General features: G+C 44.0%; 2 protein-coding genes across 4 annotated transcripts in view; one reads left to right on the top strand and one right to left on the bottom strand.

Annotated features, from left to right (window-relative positions):
- The window catches only part of NFS1 (NFS1 cysteine desulfurase), a 28,870-nt gene extending 19,882 nt beyond the window's left edge, over window positions 1–8,988 (bottom strand). Inside the window, exons 1-5 of one of the 2 annotated variants that reach the window (XM_074970399.1) lie at window positions 8,889–8,988; window positions 8,130–8,197; window positions 6,479–6,595; window positions 5,615–5,698; window positions 3,670–3,822 (exon numbers count right to left, since the gene is read on the bottom strand). In XM_074970399.1, coding sequence (XP_074826500.1) covers window positions 3,670–3,822; window positions 5,615–5,698; window positions 6,479–6,595; window positions 8,130–8,197; window positions 8,889–8,988 — 522 coding nt within the window. Of the gene's footprint in view, window positions 1–3,669; window positions 3,823–5,614; window positions 5,699–6,478; window positions 6,596–8,129; window positions 8,198–8,879 lie in introns of both variants that reach the window. The other variant, XM_074970400.1, reaches the window with a different exon arrangement.
- A 23-nt stretch (window positions 8,989–9,011) lies between these two features.
- Window positions 9,012–14,112, top strand: ROMO1 (reactive oxygen species modulator 1). Of its 2 annotated transcripts, none has more exons than XM_074970402.1 (3): window positions 9,012–9,109; window positions 12,357–12,487; window positions 13,920–14,099. In XM_074970402.1, exons 2-3 carry the CDS (start codon window positions 12,357–12,359, stop codon window positions 14,026–14,028), a joined length of 240 nt encoding a protein of 79 aa, XP_074826503.1. In that variant the 5' UTR covers window positions 9,012–9,109; the 3' UTR covers window positions 14,029–14,099. The 2 variants fall into 2 exon arrangements, with proteins under 2 accessions (XP_074826503.1, XP_074826504.1); XM_074970403.1 differs by lacking the exon at window positions 9,012–9,109 and adding an exon at window positions 9,346–9,499 and having other exon boundaries at window positions 13,920–14,112.
- The last annotated feature ends 4,822 nt before the right edge of the window (window positions 14,113–18,934 follow it).

Genomic DNA, 18,934 nt, shown 5'->3' with positions numbered 1-18,934 from the left:
AGGTGATTAATGCTTGCAGATGAATATGTATGGGTTATGTACAATTCAATGAATAATGAATGTGTTGAATGCAGATTGGAGGAAAATTATGTAATGGAGCATGTGAAAACGTATTAGAATACATGTAAAAATGGACCCAAGGCTGGAGAAAAACCATATGAGAAACTGATGAACAAAACTGAAAGACCAGACCAAGAGATCGGGGGAGCTGATGACCATCCTGGATGAAGGAGGGACTTTTTGGAGCCCCAAAATGTGTAACTTGGGCCCATTTAACTATTCCATGTATGTCCAGACACAATAAGTATTGACAATCATTCTGTCTGAAAGTGTATTAAAATAAAGGCAAAACTGATTAAGCCTCAATGGGGTGGATGTGTGACTCCATTTCCCATCGTACAGACCCAACACTTAGCTTCAGTTTTGATAGCAAATTACATTCCGTTAAGTTCCTGTAGTTCTCTGGCACTACAAATAAAAATTATGGAAGTGCTGGAATAAATCCTGATTCAATTCACTGACAGACATTCTAAAAGGAGATAGAGAAGGCTCAGGCAGAACAACATTGATCACCAACACACACATCAGTCAAAAAAGAACCCATTTTCACAATTGGTAGTAATACTAGTTATATATAAATAAAAGCAGCAGGATTGTTTAATTTCTATATAATTTAATATTCGCATGAACAACGTCTGACTAGGTCACAGCCATGAAATCTTTGCTATGCTTGTCACAGTTACATTCATGCCAGCTTGTTTGTAGTGTATTTTATTAATTAAAAAAAAAAACAAAACAAAAAAACAACCATACGTAACACGTCTAAACAAATTATAAGTCCTCTGAATTCAAGAAAATTATTGCACAAGGGAGGAGGAGAAGGGGGGGAAAGGTAGATTACGGTCAGCAGAGTTATCTGACAGCAAGATTAACAATTATGCACTACGTGCAAAAGAACATGAAAGGTATCACTCAAAGCTGGGGATCTGGCCCAGAGGTAAGCAGAATACACCCCAAGTAATAATGGGTATCCAGTGGCCCGAAACCCAAGCATTGCAGCCTGAGGCTGGGAGGGAAGAATTCATAGATTAATAAATTTTTAAGGCCAGAAGAAACCATTCATAACATCTAGTCTGATGTTCTGCATTGCACAGGCCACAGAATCTCACCAATAATTCATACATCAAGGCCTACTGCACCCCACCGTATGCCATTTACTTAGGTTTTGTGTAAGATGGGAAACGGCATGATTGGAACGTGTAAACTGAACGGGAGGTGGTGGTACACAAAGCCCAGCATAGATGCTTATCATTCAGGCGGAGAGGGGGAAGCCTAGGGGAACCGAAACAAAAGCTTTAATTGCCTGTACTATAACATGAGGCTGTAGAGGGGAACTAGCGTTATAAAGCAGCAGCAGCCATAAAAGCCAAGAGACCATTACAAAAGGATTTTAGGCAGTTCATAAGAAAAAAAGAACAGCCCTATTGGGTCAGACCAATGGTCCATCTAGCCCAGTATCATGTCTTCCAACAGTGGTGGGTGCCAGATGCTTCAGAAGGAATGAACAGAACAGGGCAATTTATAGATTGATTCATCCTGTCGTCCAGTCCCAGCTTCTGGCACTCAGAGGTTTAGGAACACCCAGAGCATGGGGTTGCATCCATGAACATCCTGGCTAATAGCCACTGACGGACCTATTCTCCATGAACTTGTCTCATTCTTTTTTGAGCCCAGTTGTACTTTTAGTCTTCACAACATCCCCCGGCAATGAGTTCCACAGCCTGACAGTGCACTGTGTGAAGAAGTAATTCCTTTTGTTTTAAACCTGCTGCCTGTTAATTTCATCAGGTGATCCCTGGTTCTGGTGTTATGTGAAGGAGTAAACAACACTTCCTTGTTCACTGTCTCAACACCATTCATGATTGTATAGATCTCTATCATATCCCCACTTAGCTGTCTCTTTTCTAAGCTGAACAGTCCATCTTTTTAATCTCTCCTCATATAAAGCTCCTCATACTCCTAAATAACTCTGTATTTTTTCCAATTTTTATGGCCTCTCTAATCTCCTCGAGCATTTCGCAGCCAGTCACCATCCTGGTCAGGAGTATATTCCTACTGCTATGCTCCTTTTATAGAGATTCTATGTTACTGTTTGATTCATTTAATATTTTTACTATATTTGACTCTGTGCTTCCTTTCATTTGTAGTGCCATTCCTCCACCAGCACAACCTACTTGGTCATTCCTGTAATTTTGTACCCTGGTATTTTGTTCAAAAGAAATAAACAAAACAATTGGTGCCTGGACTCCCAGATGCTCTGTCAGCTTCAGGAAGAAGCCAAGGGAGCAAGACTTTACCAAAAAGAAGACTGGGGGCAGGGGGAGGAGAAGAAGAGATGCATCAACTCCTAGCAGGAGTCAAGTGGAGTTCTAATACCACATAAGAGATTAGTTTGGACACAGGTTCAAGAAAATCCTTGGTGTCACATAACCTCCAAGATGAGGGAACCATATCTGTCTAAACCCAGTGGAGATTATCTGAGTTTTGCTCAAGTCCTGAGCAAAAGAGGGAATCAAAACCAAAAGAGAAAAGACCAAAGCAAGCATCAAAGAGCTCTCTCTCTCTCTGAAACTCGCGGCAGCTTCCCTGTTACTTGAGCAATAACATAGAACAGAAGAGAACCTTGAGAGGAAAGAATGATGTATGTGAAAGGTAGAAACTCCTTCATCCTCAGTTAGAAAAAAGGAACCAATACTGCTCGCGTGCTCGCTCTCTCTCTCTCTCTCTCTCACACACACACACACACCCTTTCAATACATGAAGAAAGGTAGGGGGCAACTGAGCCATATTGTGTTAGCACGGGTTACAGTTGCACCTTCTGAATTCCTCTAGTACCACAGTAAGCATTCAGTGTTGTACCCTGCTTCATCTTAAACCCTCTGTCATTGCATCAACATAACTTTTATGCTTACGTTATCAGTAACATTGTGTCAATGGAACTCTTATGTCAACACCCAAACATTACTATTTTAAAGCTTAATAACCATTCATACAAAACATGTTGCTATTTTAACATTTTCACAACTACTCAAAGCAAAGAACTACATGCATTTAATTTCAGACTGCTCTACTATGTGTTTAAAAGAAATCCAAAAGAAATGTTGGACACTGGAAATGTTTTGATGAGAAGGTCCTTTTTTGAAAGGTATAGCTAATTTCATATATTCGTTTTTTTCCCCTGCAAAATGCCCTAAAAATTTCAAGCAGTTCATAAACTACAATAAGCATCTCAAATTCATCCTTTAAATCAAAACAAAGATTTATAGAATGATTCCTTCCCAACTAAAATGAAAATCTATTGTGGGACTATCATTCCACCACAATATCACTAAACCCTCTGTCTTTTAATGACATTCATTCTCTTACTCCAGGAGTCTATAATTAAAGAAATAAACTAGAATGGCAGAGAAACAGTTTTCACCAAAGTGGCACACTGCTCTTAAAAACTTGGCTGGTGTGACTTCCATTCTTTTGTCTTTTAATAATTCAGAACAGATCATCAAATTGTTTTTTGTGTAACAGCAATGCTTCAGCAAAACTGATGCTGAGGCCTCTAAGGTGATCGTGCTATGTGGAGAATTTTTACATGTTTGCTAACAAGCAACTTACCTTTAAATCTATGAGCCCATTTTCTTTAACAGGCAAGTATGTGACATGAAAGCCTTCAGCCTCCAGATAACGGCAAGAGTCCAGCACACACTTGTGTTCTGTCTGAGTTGTAATTATATGCTTCTTTCGGGATTTATAGAATCTTGCAACACCCTGGTGTTCACATTAAATGAAAAATAAAATGGCGGTGAAATTGCTTAAAAGTAGCAATTTATATAAATTCAAAGGGGGAGAATGCCAAGCAAAAGGAAGTTTCTCCCAGGATCACTCAGCATGGCACAGTCTGAAAGGCTAATGGGACAAAGTCTCTTATGATTAGGGCCCTACCAAATTTGCGGTCCATTTTGGCCAATTTCACAGTCATGGGATTTTAAAAATCAAATTTCATTATTTCAGATATTTAAATCTGAAATTTCACAGTGTTGTAATTGTAGAGGTCCTGACCATAAAAGGAGTGGGGGGGGGGGTCAAAGGTTATTGTAGGGAGGGTTCTGGTACTGCTACCCTTACTTGTGCACTGCTGCTGGCGGTGGCGATGTCTTCAGAGCTGGGTGGCCAGAGAGTGGTGGCGGGTGGCCGGGAGCCCAGCCCTGAAGGCAGAGCTGCTGCCAGCAGCAGCGCAGAAGTAAGAATCGCATGGTGTGATATTGTCACCTTTACTTCTGCGCTGCTGCCTGCAGAGCTGGGCCCTCAGTCAGTGGCCACCACCCTCTGGCCACCCAGCTCTGAAGGCAGAGCTGCTACCACCAGCAGCACAGAAGTAAGGATGACATGGTATGATATTGCCACTCTTACTTCTGTGCTAAGGCCTTCAGAGCTTGGCCCTTGGTCAACAGCCACCACTCTCCGGCCGCCCAGCTCTGAAAGCAGCACAGAAGTAAGGGTGGCAATACTCCCTAAATAACCTTGCAACCAGTCAGGACCCCTAGTTTGAGAAACACTGGTCTCCCCCAAGAAATCTGAATAGTATGGGGTAAAAGCACACAAAATACCAGATTTCACAGTCCATGATGCGTTTTTCATGGCCACAGATTTGGTAGGGCTCTACTTATGAAGAGAATTAGCCACAACAGTCCAGTAAACTTTAATTATATGCAAATCAACATTGAATCTGAAGAGGCAGTGAGGAGATAACCCAACATCCCAGTCCCTCCTGAGATAATCACTATCCTTTCACAATTATAATCTACAAATATTACTTGCATTAAATTAGACCATTTGGTTAGTTACAATTGCTTCCAAAAATATATAGCTTTGGAATTCTGAAAGTATTTATTAGGTGAGGATTTATAATTTTCTGCTTCTTTGGCGGGATATAGTATATAATGAAAAATCTTCTAAATATTAACAAGAAAAATAATCACCTGTGAGATCAAAAACTTTGGAAAAAGATTGATAATCAAGATTTCAGCCAGTCTTTATGATCAAAATTTCAGTAAAATGGAGCACAAAACTTCATCTGGGAAGAATGGATTTTTAATCCCCACGTGCATATATCAAAAACAGTTAAACTGATTTTCCTCACACCTGAAGGGAAAAAAAGTCACCTTTGCTCCAACACCAAGAATGGAAAATTTCAGGCCCAAAGAAATTTGCTGGAACAGCTAGGTTAATTGTGGGGGATTTCAATACAGTTCAAACATTTCTTCATTTTAAGGAATAGGCAAAGTACTGCACCTGCTCCAAAACATGGGTCAGAGCCGGCTTGCTCCTGCTCACCACACCAGCACTAGCCCACCACTCCCTCCAGCTATACTGTGGCATGGCAATCCATTCCTTCATGTTACAAGCTGGTCAAACTAGGAATGTAACAAAACAAAGATACCAAGCCTTCCACTAGAATCTTTGATCACTGGCAGCTGGACAACAGGACTTAAACCCCAAACCGTTATAGATTTCAAAGTGATTTAGTATATATCAGTTGTAGTATAAACCAGACATTTACCTTAATTGCTAAATTATTTGATTCTGTAGCACCACTGGTAAAAATAATCTCTCTAGGATCTGCTCCTATTAATGATGCAACTTGCTGTTTAAAAAGAAATAGAAATATTATTTGCTATTTTAAAACATGAAAATTGAGTTAATCACACACAGAGAATATGTACAGCATCTCCCAGAACATCTCCTCTACCCCAATACTAGCCCAACCTAAACAGGATTATAGATACTGTGTTTAAAAATGGCATTATACACATGTACTTTCTCTTTTAATGTGGAGGAGGATTTGCATAGGTCATTCGCATTCAATACTACTACTTGTTGCAAACATAAATCCTCCTGAAGGGATGGGAAAACAAAATATGCAACACATATTCAGTGTATTCAATATGCAATATACCCCATATGCAACCAAAATACACCCAAACTTTAACTTATGTAAAACTCACCAAAGCAAAAATCCATTCACCTAGCTTCTTGTATTAAAACATGAAGACCGTCTAGTTAGCGCAATGGCAGATACATGCCCGAGGGGGAGATTTTCACAGCTGCCACAGGGACTTAGCATGACAAGTCCCATGGACTTTCAAACCCCTGAGGAGCTTTGGAAAGCCTCCCCCTGACAGATCGCCAAGTCATTTACTTCCACCACTTAAATTGCTTTAATATAAAATATGTGTGTTTTGTTTTGCATTTGCCAAACTATACATACATAGTAAACTCTTAAGTTGCTAGAGATCAAGTTGCCAAATCTTGCCTCCTAGGAACTAAACCAGAATTATGGGGGTGGGGATTTTTATTTTTTAAGCAACTAGTTTATGAACAGGAAAACGTATTTAAGTTCTGTGATGGGGCTGAAAAGCCTCACCTGTCTGGCTCGTTCCATAGCAGACTCACTCTCCCAGCCATAGGCATGAGTCCTAGAATGTGGGTTTCCATAGGAGTGCATTAGATAAGGGAGCATGCTGTCCAAAACTCTGGGGTCCTAGAAGACAAGAGACAATTTTTTTTAAAAGCAGAGAAAAAGCATATTGTTTTTCCTCCCTCTTTCTTTCCCCTCCAATATATTTGCTCTGCTTTGTCCCAGGACAGCAGTCAGCTTATTCCAAACTACTGTAAATGCACAAACATTTTGCATATGCACTATATTAACCTATCCGGTGACTGGCAAACGTTTGCTAATCAAACCTTGAACTATACCAGAAATCTGTCTCAGAAGCAGGGCTTTGGAGTGGAGCCCAGAGCTGGAGCGCGGAGCAGCTCCGGAGCAGTGGAGCTGCCGGTCTTTGCCTGGAGCTGGAGCAGAGCCGGAGCACAGCTCCAAAGCCCTGCTCAGAAGAGCAAGGACTTTCTAAGCAGAAGAAACAAGACCCCCTAAGGTTCACTGGAAAAGTTTTACATTTTCTCCAAGATGACCTTTCATCACTTCAGAATGCATGTAATTCAAATGACATGACAAGACAGTACTTGATAATAGCCACCACCTCAAGGTACATTTATTGTATGTTTCCCCCAGGAATATAAAGAGATTTCTAATTATTAAACCTCACAATATATAAGTGTTGATGAAAGACATTCTGGCCATAATAAAATTATGCTGAGTGAAGACGACGAGACTTCTGGAGAAAGACCTGCTCCTCAACTGTTACTGAAGTAGAAGGTTAGAATTTTAGTTGCAGACCATCGTTAAAGTTACTTTGGTGTAGCACTGAATGGAGATGCTTATCACCACATCAACAAAGATAGTGAGCGCCTTAAATTGTGTAAACACTGGACTTTCTTTTAAGCACAAATAAGGCAGTCTCTTCTCAATCCCTCCGTGTTTTCAACGTTCCTTGGGAAGACTGCAGTGAGAAGGAGCGGGTGCTGGGGAAAGCCAAGATGTAATTGGGTGTGAGATTATGTACACTATGAGAACACGAAGCTTGAGTTTCATGTGGTAAGAAAAGGAAGCTAATAGAGGGATTCAGTGTGGGAAGGAACGACACATCAAGAACAAACAAGGAAGAGTAGATATTGGGCTTCATTACAAAGTGATCATTCTTCTGGCAAGAGTACTGCACTAAAAAGAATACAGCTCTTCCCAGAGTTACTCATGAGCACTCTGATTTGCTCATGGAAATCTGCATTCCCCATCATTAAGGTTAAGATTTTGTCTTGGTTGTTTTTAGTAAAAGTCACAGACAGATCACTGGCAAAAAACAAAAAAATTAACAGCAGTCCGTGACCTGTCTGTGACTTTTACTAAAAGTAATAGGGGTGAGGAGCTGATGGGGGATGACTGAAGCTTGAGGGGTGGGGGGTGAGAGCCCAAGTCTGGTGCGAGGATTCTGCATCCACCACGCCCCCCCCCAAGAGCTGCCCAAGAGCTTCGGCTCAGGCAGACAATGTCATGGAGATCTCTGGAAGTCACAGAATCCATGACATGTTATCCCTATCCATTATGCATGTACCCCATCTGGTTACAACTATAGGGTTCATTCTAGGGCACTAGTGTATGTTCACATAATTTCACCAACCAGTGGAGTAGTTGCCTGGACATCCATATACAACGGCCGGAGTGGGGATTCTTCATCAAAACCTTTTTCTAGAGGAAAAAAAAGACACTATAGTGATAAATGCACAGCAAGCACAAGGGACAAGTAAAGACGCAATGCAAAGGAAAGAAGACAAGCAAAACTTTCCAACAACAGGAGCGGACAGCGGTGCGGGAAAAGAAATCAGGGAACCCGCAGTGAGCTTGGAACCTTTCTAATGAGAATATGCACCACGTCTGGCGCTCTAAAGGAGAGCCAGTCACGACCTGCACTGCTAGGAGAGGGGAGAAGGGCGCGCCCTGCATTCTGGCAAGTGCCTTTCCAGCCAGCCCAGGGGAGCAGGCAGCACGGCGTGCAAAAAAGAAACAGCAGGCGTGATGCAGCTTTAACACCCTTTTCTCTCGGAGGTGCTTCTCTGGCCGCCATCGCTGCTGTGTCTGACAAGCCCGTCACGACACTCGGGTGGGCCATGGTCCCCGTTTCACAGGGGACAACGGGGGCACAGAGAGCCCGGCCCGAGGGCACTCAGGGGGTCCGCGGGGGGCGGGGAATTGAGGCCAGGTCAGCACTAGACCCAGGGGGGCTCCCTTCTCGCGGGCCATCCCCGCCCCGCCCCCGTGCCCGCCAGGCACCACACGCCGGCGGCGCCAAGCCGAGCAGCCCCCGGTCCCCGCGACTGCTCGGCACCTTTACCGCCGCCCCTGCGCCCCGCCAGACCCCCGCCGGACTCGCCCCGCTCACTCCCATGGCGCCGGGCCGCCCTCGAGAGCCGCCGGGCCAGCGGGCCCCCGAGCCCGCGCAGCCCCGGCGACGCCGCCGCCCTCCGCAGCAGCAGCAGCATCCCGGCGACAGCCAGGCCCGGAAACAGCCCCTGCCCTTTCACCCCGACCCGCGTGTCGTCATCGCCGCGCGCCGGAAGTGACGGAGAGACTGGAGCGTGCTGGGCGGAGGCGAGGAGCGAGGTGAGGGGTCCCCCGGCGCCCCCGGGATCAGCCGGGCCCCGCGGAGCTTCCCCAGCCGGCGGCCGCAGGGTCCCGGCTCGCGCGGTGCAGGCGCCAGGGCTTGCCCCAGCCCTGCCAAGCTGGGGGCCGCACCAGTGTCCCGTGGCCGTGAGTTCCGCAGGCTCCTCTACAGCCTCCGAGCCCCCGTGCTCTGTGACGGAGCGAGCCGGGGCCTGGCCCCCTCCAGGGCGGGGACGCCTCTGTCTGCCTCTCTCATGCTCTGTTCCGACCGTTTCCTCTCTGAGCTAAACTGCCCAGGCTCCTTCCCGATGGAAGCTTTATTGCTTGCTGCTGTAGCTCATTACATTTCTTCCTAGTCTCGATTGCTGACCATGCCCCTCTTGGGACAAGGTAGGGGAACGGAAGCAGTCTCTTCTCTGCTCTGGCCAAAGCCGTTCACAGCGTAGCTGCTCAGAAATGTCCAGTCACTGACAATTTTCTGTACATGCTTCTTTATGTGAGTGAAACTTGCTGGAGAAGGACACTCTTTGTGTTCTGGGCATCACACAAAATGTCTGGCTGCAAAATGCTTTATGGCCAAGGAGACTATGTTTGTCCTGGTTCGAATAATACCACTGAGTTTAAAAAGCAACAGGCAGTTCAAGGATTTTTTTGCAGCCTTCAGATGAACAGTTTTGGTTGCTGCACAATCTGGATGGAGGCAGTTTTACGTCTCTACCTTGGGTTTTTTTGGGAGGAGGGACATAATAAAACTAGTAATTTCTGTCTGTTGGCCAAATGTATCTGCCAACTGTGAATGCAGAATGTAGAGAGTTTATGATACTTGGTAGGAACAGAGAAAGAAGTATAAAACCTAGACTGATGTTTGTAAGGATAAGCTGTGAAAATCTGAGCCCAATTTGTAACAAATTATGAATATATATAGTATTTCTGATTTTCACTGACAAAGTGTGAGTGTTTGAGTCCTAGGGACTGGAGGGAGCAGGGAGAGTTTATTAGTGTCCATTTGGACAATGAAAATGCTTTTTCAAATCTGGTTAGCGAACATAATATGAAATCTCCTTTTACATTTAGTGCAGGCTCCCTCCAGGTTATAACATGACCAGCCAAATTAAAGGTGCTAATTGTATCTATACTAAATGTAAAAGGGGGTTAGAAATTATGCTAGCTAACTCAGTTTTAAAACACTATAATTTGTTGTCTGGACAGGCCTTTAATGCCAGACATCTGTTATGCTGTTCACCACCATCCTGTTAAATATGTGAGCTAAGTAAGATTATTATTTATTATCAGTAGTCCAGAATTATGCAATAGGTGTTTGTTTTTGCATCTGTCATGTTAGACCACTCCAGTGCATTTGCACACGCCGACCCATTGTAAAGTCTGCCTCTTATCTAATCGTTCCTCTCTCTCCTTTACCTTTGCTCGTTGTTTCAAAATGCCATTTGTCTGCACCGTATTGGGCAGGGGAAGTCCAAGCTATTAGAAATTCTCTCTAATCCAATAATTGAGTGCCTATTAAATGTAGATATTAGGGAGACTGGATGGCTCATTGGCAGATTAGAAAAGGAATACCGAGCCTTTCAATTACAAGGTCATCATTCAGTTTCAGCTCAGGTTGGTAGTAACTGAAAGTTATGACCATCAGATGACTGACCAGTGCCCCATGTAAAATGAGTTATTAGTCTTAGTCCAGTTCGTACTGGACATGCACCACCACCACAGATTGAGCAGGTATGGCAACTGAACTCTACTCGAATTCCTAAAAGTGGTCTCTCCAGCAGGCAGCGGCATATCAATGGGGCAATGTGGAGAATGGTGCATGACAGTCGCCCATACTGTGTGTTCTGGGGATAAAAAGAACCACAATCTCCAGAGCTGTCAACCAGCACCTTTTGCAAGTACTGAAATTCACATACAGTGTTGAGTACAGGGGAATCTTAATGTGAATCTTTGTTACAGAAAGTGAAGTCCTGTCAGATTTTTTTTCCCCCTGCTCTGAATGGGTGACCACTTTTTGTGGGGGGGAAAAATCGACATAATAGCCTAGGAGCTAGGAATTTGGGAGGTGGCTGTTTCATGCATCAGACAGTAGGGTGTGTGGTAGTGCTGTGGATGCCGTGTGTTCAGGGATGGAAGGATTTCTGCTTTCAACAACCCCTCCAGGCAATGCTTATTAGGGAGCGACTCTCTCAGACTGAATGGAGTCCCCTCAAGTCCTTTGTCAGAAATATAGTGACTGTTAATGGGGGTGTGAAGGTTTGTGTAGGAGCAAAACAAGTCTGTCATCAGGACAGTTCTCCTTTTGCTCTGTCTGTCCCCAGTATTGGGCCAAGATGCAAGGGTGTGAAAACCTTCTCTGTTCCCTGACAGTGTGTCTAGGAATGGGAACTGTAAGGTGGAGAGACAAAGTAAAGCTGAGGCTCTGGAATCAGGTTGCTCAGTGTTTTGCTTGTACATTTCTATAGAAAAGTCTTTTTAGGTGCTAATAAGTGGTAGCTGAATGAGCAGTTACAGAGAACTAGCTAGTCACATTTGCATGCAAATACTCAGTTTGCACATGCACTCTCCTAAATTGTAGGAGACTCAGGCCATGGCTATGTCTACACTGCACGGCTTCCAGTAGCACAGCCATGCCGCTGAAGCTTTGCCATTGTAAGACACGCAGCATAGCCCCCCTTTGTTGCCAGGGGAGAGCTCTCTTGATGACAAAATAAAACCACACCAACAAGGGGCAATAGCTTCTCCACTGACAAAGCGCTGTTCACTCCAGCGCTTTTCATCATTAAAACTTTTGTTATTCAGGGGTGTGTGTTTTTCACACCCTCTGAGCGACAAAAGTTTTAACAATGAAACTGCAGTGTAGACATAGCCTAAGTCTACCCTACCACTTTAGTCAGTATAAATCCTGACGCTCGGGGATATGAAAAAAACCACACCTCTGAACGACACAAGTTACACCGACAGACGCGCCGCTGTGGACAGTGCTGTGCCGATGGGAGCGCTCTCTTCCGTTGGCAGAGAGCGGCTACACGAGAGGTCTTACAGCAGTGCAGCTGTATTGGTAGAGCTGTGCCACTGTAAACGCTCTAGTATAGACATGGCCTCAAGCACATAGTGTCTTCACAACTGCTGCTGTCCAATCCAGTTGGGCAGCAGGACACTTGTCATTCACGGGAGGAGGTGGGTAGGTGGTGGTAGGGGGAGGGGTTTTCTTTTTTGTTTAAGTGTCTTGCTTCTTTTCCAGATGCCTGTGACTGTGGGGCCATATGGACAGTCCCAGCCCAACTGCTTTGACAGAGTGAAAATGGGCTTCATGATGGGCTTTGCTGTTGGCATGGCGGCAGGGGCACTGTTTGGCACATTTTCCTGCCTCAGGTATGTTGGAGTCAGTTAATTGTAAATGTCAGTCCTAGGAGAAACTGGGACAGAGGAAGGAGATCTAAAGACCTTGTTCCATTTTGTAACACAGATGGAATGCTACCTGTGACTCTAAACGAGGCTGAAGATTTGGAGCATCCAAGTCATAGAATTAGATATTGGACAAGCTGCTTTTGCTTGCCACATACAGATATACAAAGAGCTGTTCTCTTAGCACTGGAGGTTGTATGTGGCATCCAGCAGGGCCTTCAGTTGTCTTTACATCCTGTTCCATACTGTTTTCATTGCATTTCAGTGACTCATTTGTTGAGAGTAGTTATCCTGAGGTGTTCAGTGTTTCTCTGTACATGGAATATTATAAAGAACTGGTAGACCAATGGGATATTTAGTATCTTACACCAAAAATATATATTCGCTTATTTGAATTCTCTTCAGCTAACATCACTGATACATGGCAAAGACTCTACACTGAATGGGAGAAACAAGAACCATGAGTTGTTCTAAAAGTTGTTTAAAAAAACAACAAACACACATCCCCCACGTATCCCTCCCCTTGATCCTCTTCAAATCCTAATGAATGTTGTTCATAGGTATCACAATATTGGCAGGAAATGCAATCATGGATGATCTGAAGGAGCAGTAAGAGATTGTTTTTTTTATCTGACTTAGTTAAAGGGACATTAGCTGCTTCAATTTGCCCCAAAATTTAACTCAGGTAAAAACATACGTTTATAAAACTCATGGGAAATAAACCAGCACATTTTAAAAGTCCCAATGCACACAAGTGGTTACAAACAATTAAACTTTCCATGCAGTGTTTCCATGCATATATTGCAGCAGGAAAACCTGAGAGAGAAAATCACTTCGCTTATTTTTATTCTCCAACCTCTTGCAAACAGGGAAAAAAATGCAGCTGTAGCAAAGATTCACTTGGGCTTTAAAAGTTCCCACTTCATTTTCAGTTGATAATGTCCCTTTAAATGAGGTAAATCTCACTGCCTTGAGCACATGCAGCTAGGCAGGGCCCAGCTGCAAGGCTGCAGAGTCTGTCCACCTCTGGCACTTCATACATACAGAGTGGTGAATTCTCATCCTGAACCTATATAACTGACATGTCACAGCCACAAAGGAGCAAGCTGCCCCTCCCAGTCCTTCCAATGGATCACAGCCACAAGAGAGTGCAGCCATTCTCCCCTCCCACTCATCCCATGCACCCTGAAGTCACACTTGCTCCAAAACCTAAAAAGCACGTTGTCTGTACAGTCTAGAAGTGAATGAAGCCAACTCTCATGCCAGTCACCTGATACAAAAAGTCCGATGATAAAATCCTGTATGCTTTCCAATGTCTGTCAGGGATGGATTGTCACTTCAGCAGTAGAATGGCCTTGGTCAGCCTGTGTTGAATCCTGCACTGTTTTCTCTCTTTCAGGATTGGCATGAGAGGACGAGAACTGATGGGTGGAGTTGGCAAAACCATGATGCAAAGTGGTGGCACGTTTGGGACATTCATGGCCATTGGCATGGGAATCCGCTGCTAACCTGGAGCATGGGATTTTTTTAACCTGAAGACTAATGCCCCTGTTCAATCATTCCACCTATGTAATATAATAAAATCTTTGGGTATCTAAAATGTTGAATGCTCAATCCTAGTGAGATCATAAAGCGCAGTACAAGACTCTGCTGGTGCGCTCTCAACAAATGGTAACTGCAGTGTTTTCTACTGAACTCCACACTGCCTGTGTTTATGAAGAAACAGCCCACAGCAGAGACAAAACACAGTGCCCCTTTCCACAGGTGGAGAAGAGGGAACCTGAAATCTGGAATTATAGAGGTATAAGGCAAACCTGATCAAAGAGAGCCACCCTGTTACCTTCCGATAACCAGCTGGTTGTCAGGCTGGGCTTGGCCATTGTACCTTTCGGTCTCTTGCCTCTGGGTCCCCCACTTGTGGGCAGGCTCAATGTTCCCAGCAGGAGTAGGGCTTGTTTCCAAGATCCTTCCTAAGTCTAATTATCTCCAGTCCTTGGCACTGCTCCTCAGGTTCAGCTCTGAGGTGCTGACAGAGAGCAGATATCCAGAGCCTCTCTCAAGGCTGCAGGGTATCTGCCCTAAACAAGGGGGTGGGAAAGGGAAAGCTAGTCACTGCCTTGGGCTGGGTTCCCCTGTCTACTGGGCTTCCTAGCGGTCTCTAGCAGCCTCTCGGGCAAGCTTTCCCCCCTGCTCTGTGGCCAGCTTCCTTTGTAAGCTCCCCTTCTCCAGGAAGGGCATGCTCTACACATATACCTAATGGCATGGCCAGGGTGTGGGATACGTCTTAGGCTTGCTGTCAGTGGAATGGGGATGCATCCTATGACGCACTTGCCCCAAGACCAGAAAGCTTTCTTGTTCAAGCAGCTCCCAGTCTCCGGGTGAAAATAATCTGTATTTGCATGTTCCTTCCCAGCACAATGCTGCACCTGGGAGCTGTGGGGCTGGAGTGCCAGATACTAGCACATAACCTGGAGGTGTGAGTCCTTCAGAGAGTGTAGCTACTATAAGGTACATGGTTTGTGACGAGGGAGAAGGGACTACCCAGCAGGTAATACCCGAGGGCTTCCATAGTACATTTGTTGTCTAAGCTGCCGCCTCAGTAATAGAATATGATTCCTCCCTCGGAAACCACTTTTTACTCAAATGTAGGATGGGGTGCTCTTTGCCTTCAAATTCCTGGGAGAGCACCACTGCCTAGGCCAACATTGGCTGCATCTGTATAACAGAGAACGAAGGCCTGGAGAAGTCTGGATTGGCAAGGACAGGCTCCCAGCTCAGCTGCACCTCCAGGGTGTTAAAGCTTCATTGCAATAGTCATCGCAGTGGATCTTTTTGGTGACTTTGCCCTTTAGCAGCAGTTCAGTCAATGCAAAGTAGGGGATGAACCAGTGATAGTGTCCCACCAGACCAAGGAAGTAGCATTTCTCTCTTCTGGTCTGTGGTATAGGGCACGAGTTTACCACATGGACTTTATCAGTGGTTTCATAAGGCTTCCTCCTACCCAATATCCTCAATAAGTCACTTCTATCATGGCCTACTTACCCTTGGCAGGGAAGTGACTACTACTCTTAGGTGACTGAGGTGGTCTACCCACATGTGAACATAAGAACGGCCATACTAGGTCAAACCAAAGATCCATCTAGCCCAGTATCCTGTCTTCTGCCAGTGGCCAATGCCAGCTGCCCCAGAGAATGAACAGAACAGGTAATAATCATATGATTCATCTCCTGCTGCCCATTCCCAGCTTCTGGCAACCAGAAGTTAGGGACTCCATCTCTGCCCATCTTGGCTAACAGCCATTGATGGACCTATCCTCCACAAACTTATCTAGTTCCTTTGTGAACCCTGTTAGTCTTGATTTTCACAACATCCTCTGGTAAGGAGTTCTACAGATTGACTGTGTGTTGTGTGAAAAAAATACTTCATTTTGTTTTTAACCTGCTGCTTATTACTTTCATTTGGTGACCCCTAGTTCATGTGTTATGAGTAAATAAAACTTCCTTATTTACTTTCTCCACACCAGTCAGGATTTTATAGACCTCTATCATATCCTCTTCAGCTTGGAAAAGAGATGACTAAAAGTCCCAGTCTTATTAATCTCTCCTCAGATGGAAGTTGTTCTATACCCCTAATAATTTGTGTTGCCCTTTTCTAATTCCAGTGTATCTTTTCGAGAGGGGGTGACCACATCTGCACACAGTATTCAAGATGTTGGTATACAATGGATTTATATAGAGACAATATATTTTCTTTATTATCTATCCCTTTCTTAATGATTCCCAATATTCTGTTCTGTGCGGTTACAAATTACAATGTCATCAAGGTAAGCTGCAGTGTATTGCTTTTAGGGTCAAAGGATTCGATTAATCAGGTCCTGGAAAGTTGCTGCAACCCCTTGCAGGCCAAATGATTTTAAAGTTGGAAATGGCCAAATGAGGTAGAGGAGCATGAAGACAGGGATCTGCCAACAGCCTTTTGTAAGATCCATCAAGCCAGGCCCAGCCACTCTTAACAGCTCATCCACTTGTGGCATTATCTAAGCATCAAGCTGTGGTGAACTGACCTTAAGAAAGTTGATATAGAATTGGAATGTGCCATCCGCTTTGGGGACCAGGACTATAAAGCTCCTCCAGTCACTCTTGGACTCCTCGCTGACCCCCATTCTCTGTATTGCCTGCACCTCTACTTAGACCATGTCCCACATCCTTTTGGGCAAGGGCTGAGAATTTTCTCTAATCAGTTGTCCTAGTGCCCTCTTCAGATGATGTATGACATACTGTGTTCTCCCCGAGCCTGGGGAGAACGTATCGAAGCCTTACATAAGAACGGTCATACTGGGTCACAGCAATGGTCCATCCAGCCCAGTATCCTGGCTTCCAACAGTGGCCAATGACAGGTGCGTTAGAAGGAAGGAATAGAACAGTAGATCATCAACAGGTCATCAAATGATCCATCCCTTGTCATCCGGTCCCAGCTTCTGTCAGTCTAGGGATACTCAGATCATGGTGTTGCATCCCTGCCCATCCTGGTTAATAGCCATTGATGGACCTATCCTCCAGGAACTTATTTCTTTTTTGGAACCTGTTATGGATTTGGCCTTCACCACATCCCCGTGCAAAAGAGTTCCACGGGTTGATGGTGCGTCGTGTGAAGTAGTACGTTCTGCCTGTTAATTTCACTGAGTGACCCCTCGTTCTTGTGTTACATGAAGGAGTAAACATTTTCTTATTCACTTTCTCCACATCAGTCAAGATTTTAATAGACCTCTAACACATTCTTCCCCCCATCATCTTTTTTCCAAGCTGAATAGTCCCAATCTTTTTCATCTCTCCTCCTACAGAAGCTGTTCCATACCCTCAACCATTTTTGTTGCTCTTCTATGTACCTTTTCCAATATATCTTTTTTTGAGATGTGGCGACCAGATCTACACACCGTGTACAAGATGTGAGTGTACCATGGATTTAGATAGAATAGGGCTGTCAATTAATTGCAGTTCTCACACAACTAAAAAAAATCAATTAAAAAATAATCCAGATTAATCGCCGTTTTAATCACACTATTAAGCAATAGAACACCAAGTAAAATGTATTAAATATTTTTGAATGTTTTTCTACATTTTCAAATATATTGATTTCAATTACAACACAGAATACAGTGTACAGTGCTCACTTCATATTTTTGATTACTAATATTTGCACTCAAAATGATAAGAGTCTTTCAATTCACCTCATACAAGTACATTAGTGCAATCTCTTTATTGTGAAAGTGCAACTTACAAATGTAGATTTTTTTTTTGGTTACATACCTGCACTCAAAACAATGCATCTGAAGAAGTGGGTTTTTTACCCACAAAAGCTTATGCCCAAATAAATCTTAGTCTTTAATGTGTCACCAGACTCCCCGTTGTTATTGTAAACAAGAAGCAAGCAGCATTACCTCCTACAAATGTAAGCAAACTTGTTTGTGTGAGCAATTGGCTGAACAAGAAGGACTGAGTGGACTTGTCAGCTCTAAAGTTTTACATTGTTTTATTTTTGAATGCAGGGTTGTTTTTTTACCTAGTTCTACATTTGTAAATTCAACTTTCATGATAAAGAGATTGCACTACAGTACTTGCAATGGAGGAATTGAAAAACACAGTTTTTATAGTGCAAATATTTGTATTAAAAACCGAGCACTGTACACTTCATATTGTTGTAATTGAAATCAATACTTCAAAATTTAGAAAACATCCAAAAATATGTAACAAACAGTATTCTATTAACAGCACAATCAACCCACCCAGCAATATTGTTAACCTATCCAACTATACTCTTAGCCCAGCAGAAGCAGCTGTCCTATCTCGGGGCCTCTCCTTCTGCCCCTCCACCCCCACGAACATGATACAGTTCTGTGGTGACCTAGAATCCTATTTTCGACGTCTCCGACTCAAGGAATATTTCCAACACACCTCTGAACAACATACTAATCCACAGAAACCTCCCTACCAACACTACAAAAAGAAGGATTCTAGGTGGACTCCTCCTGAAGGTCGAGACAGCAGACTGAACTTCTACATAGAGTGCTTCCGCCGACGTTCACGAGCTGAAATTGTGGAAAAGCAGCATCACTTGCCCCACAATCTCAGCTGTGCGGAACACAATGCCATCCACAGCCTCAGAAACAACTCTGACATCATAATCAAAAAGGCTGACAAAGGAGGTGCTGTTGTCATCATGAATAGGTTGGAATATGAACAAGAGGCTGCTCGGCAGCTCTCCAACACCACTTTCTACAAGCCATTACCCTCTGATCCCACTGAGAGTTACCAAAAGAAACTACAGCATTTGCTCAAGAAACTCCCTGAAAAAGCACAAGATCAAATCCGCACAGACACACCCCTGGAACCCCGACCTGTGATATTCTATCTACTA

This window comes from Natator depressus, chromosome 13 (assembly GCF_965152275.1).
Source record: "Natator depressus isolate rNatDep1 chromosome 13, rNatDep2.hap1, whole genome shotgun sequence".
Lineage (NCBI taxonomy): Eukaryota > Metazoa > Chordata > Testudines > Cheloniidae > Natator > Natator depressus.
The sequence above is the reverse complement of the archived record's forward strand: the minus strand, read 5'-3'. Positions and strand labels throughout refer to the sequence as shown.

What these genes read in the sequence shown, in the direction of transcription:
- ROMO1 (XM_074970403.1), top strand. Translation starts at nt 12,357, where the DNA reads ATGCCTGTGACTGTGGGGCCATATGGACAGTCCCAGCCCAACTGCTTT. An exon ending in GGCACATTTTCCTGCCTCAG is followed by an intron (nt 12,488 to 13,919) that starts GTATGTTGGAGT and finishes TCTCTCTTTCAG; the next exon opens with GATTGGCATGAGAGGACGAG.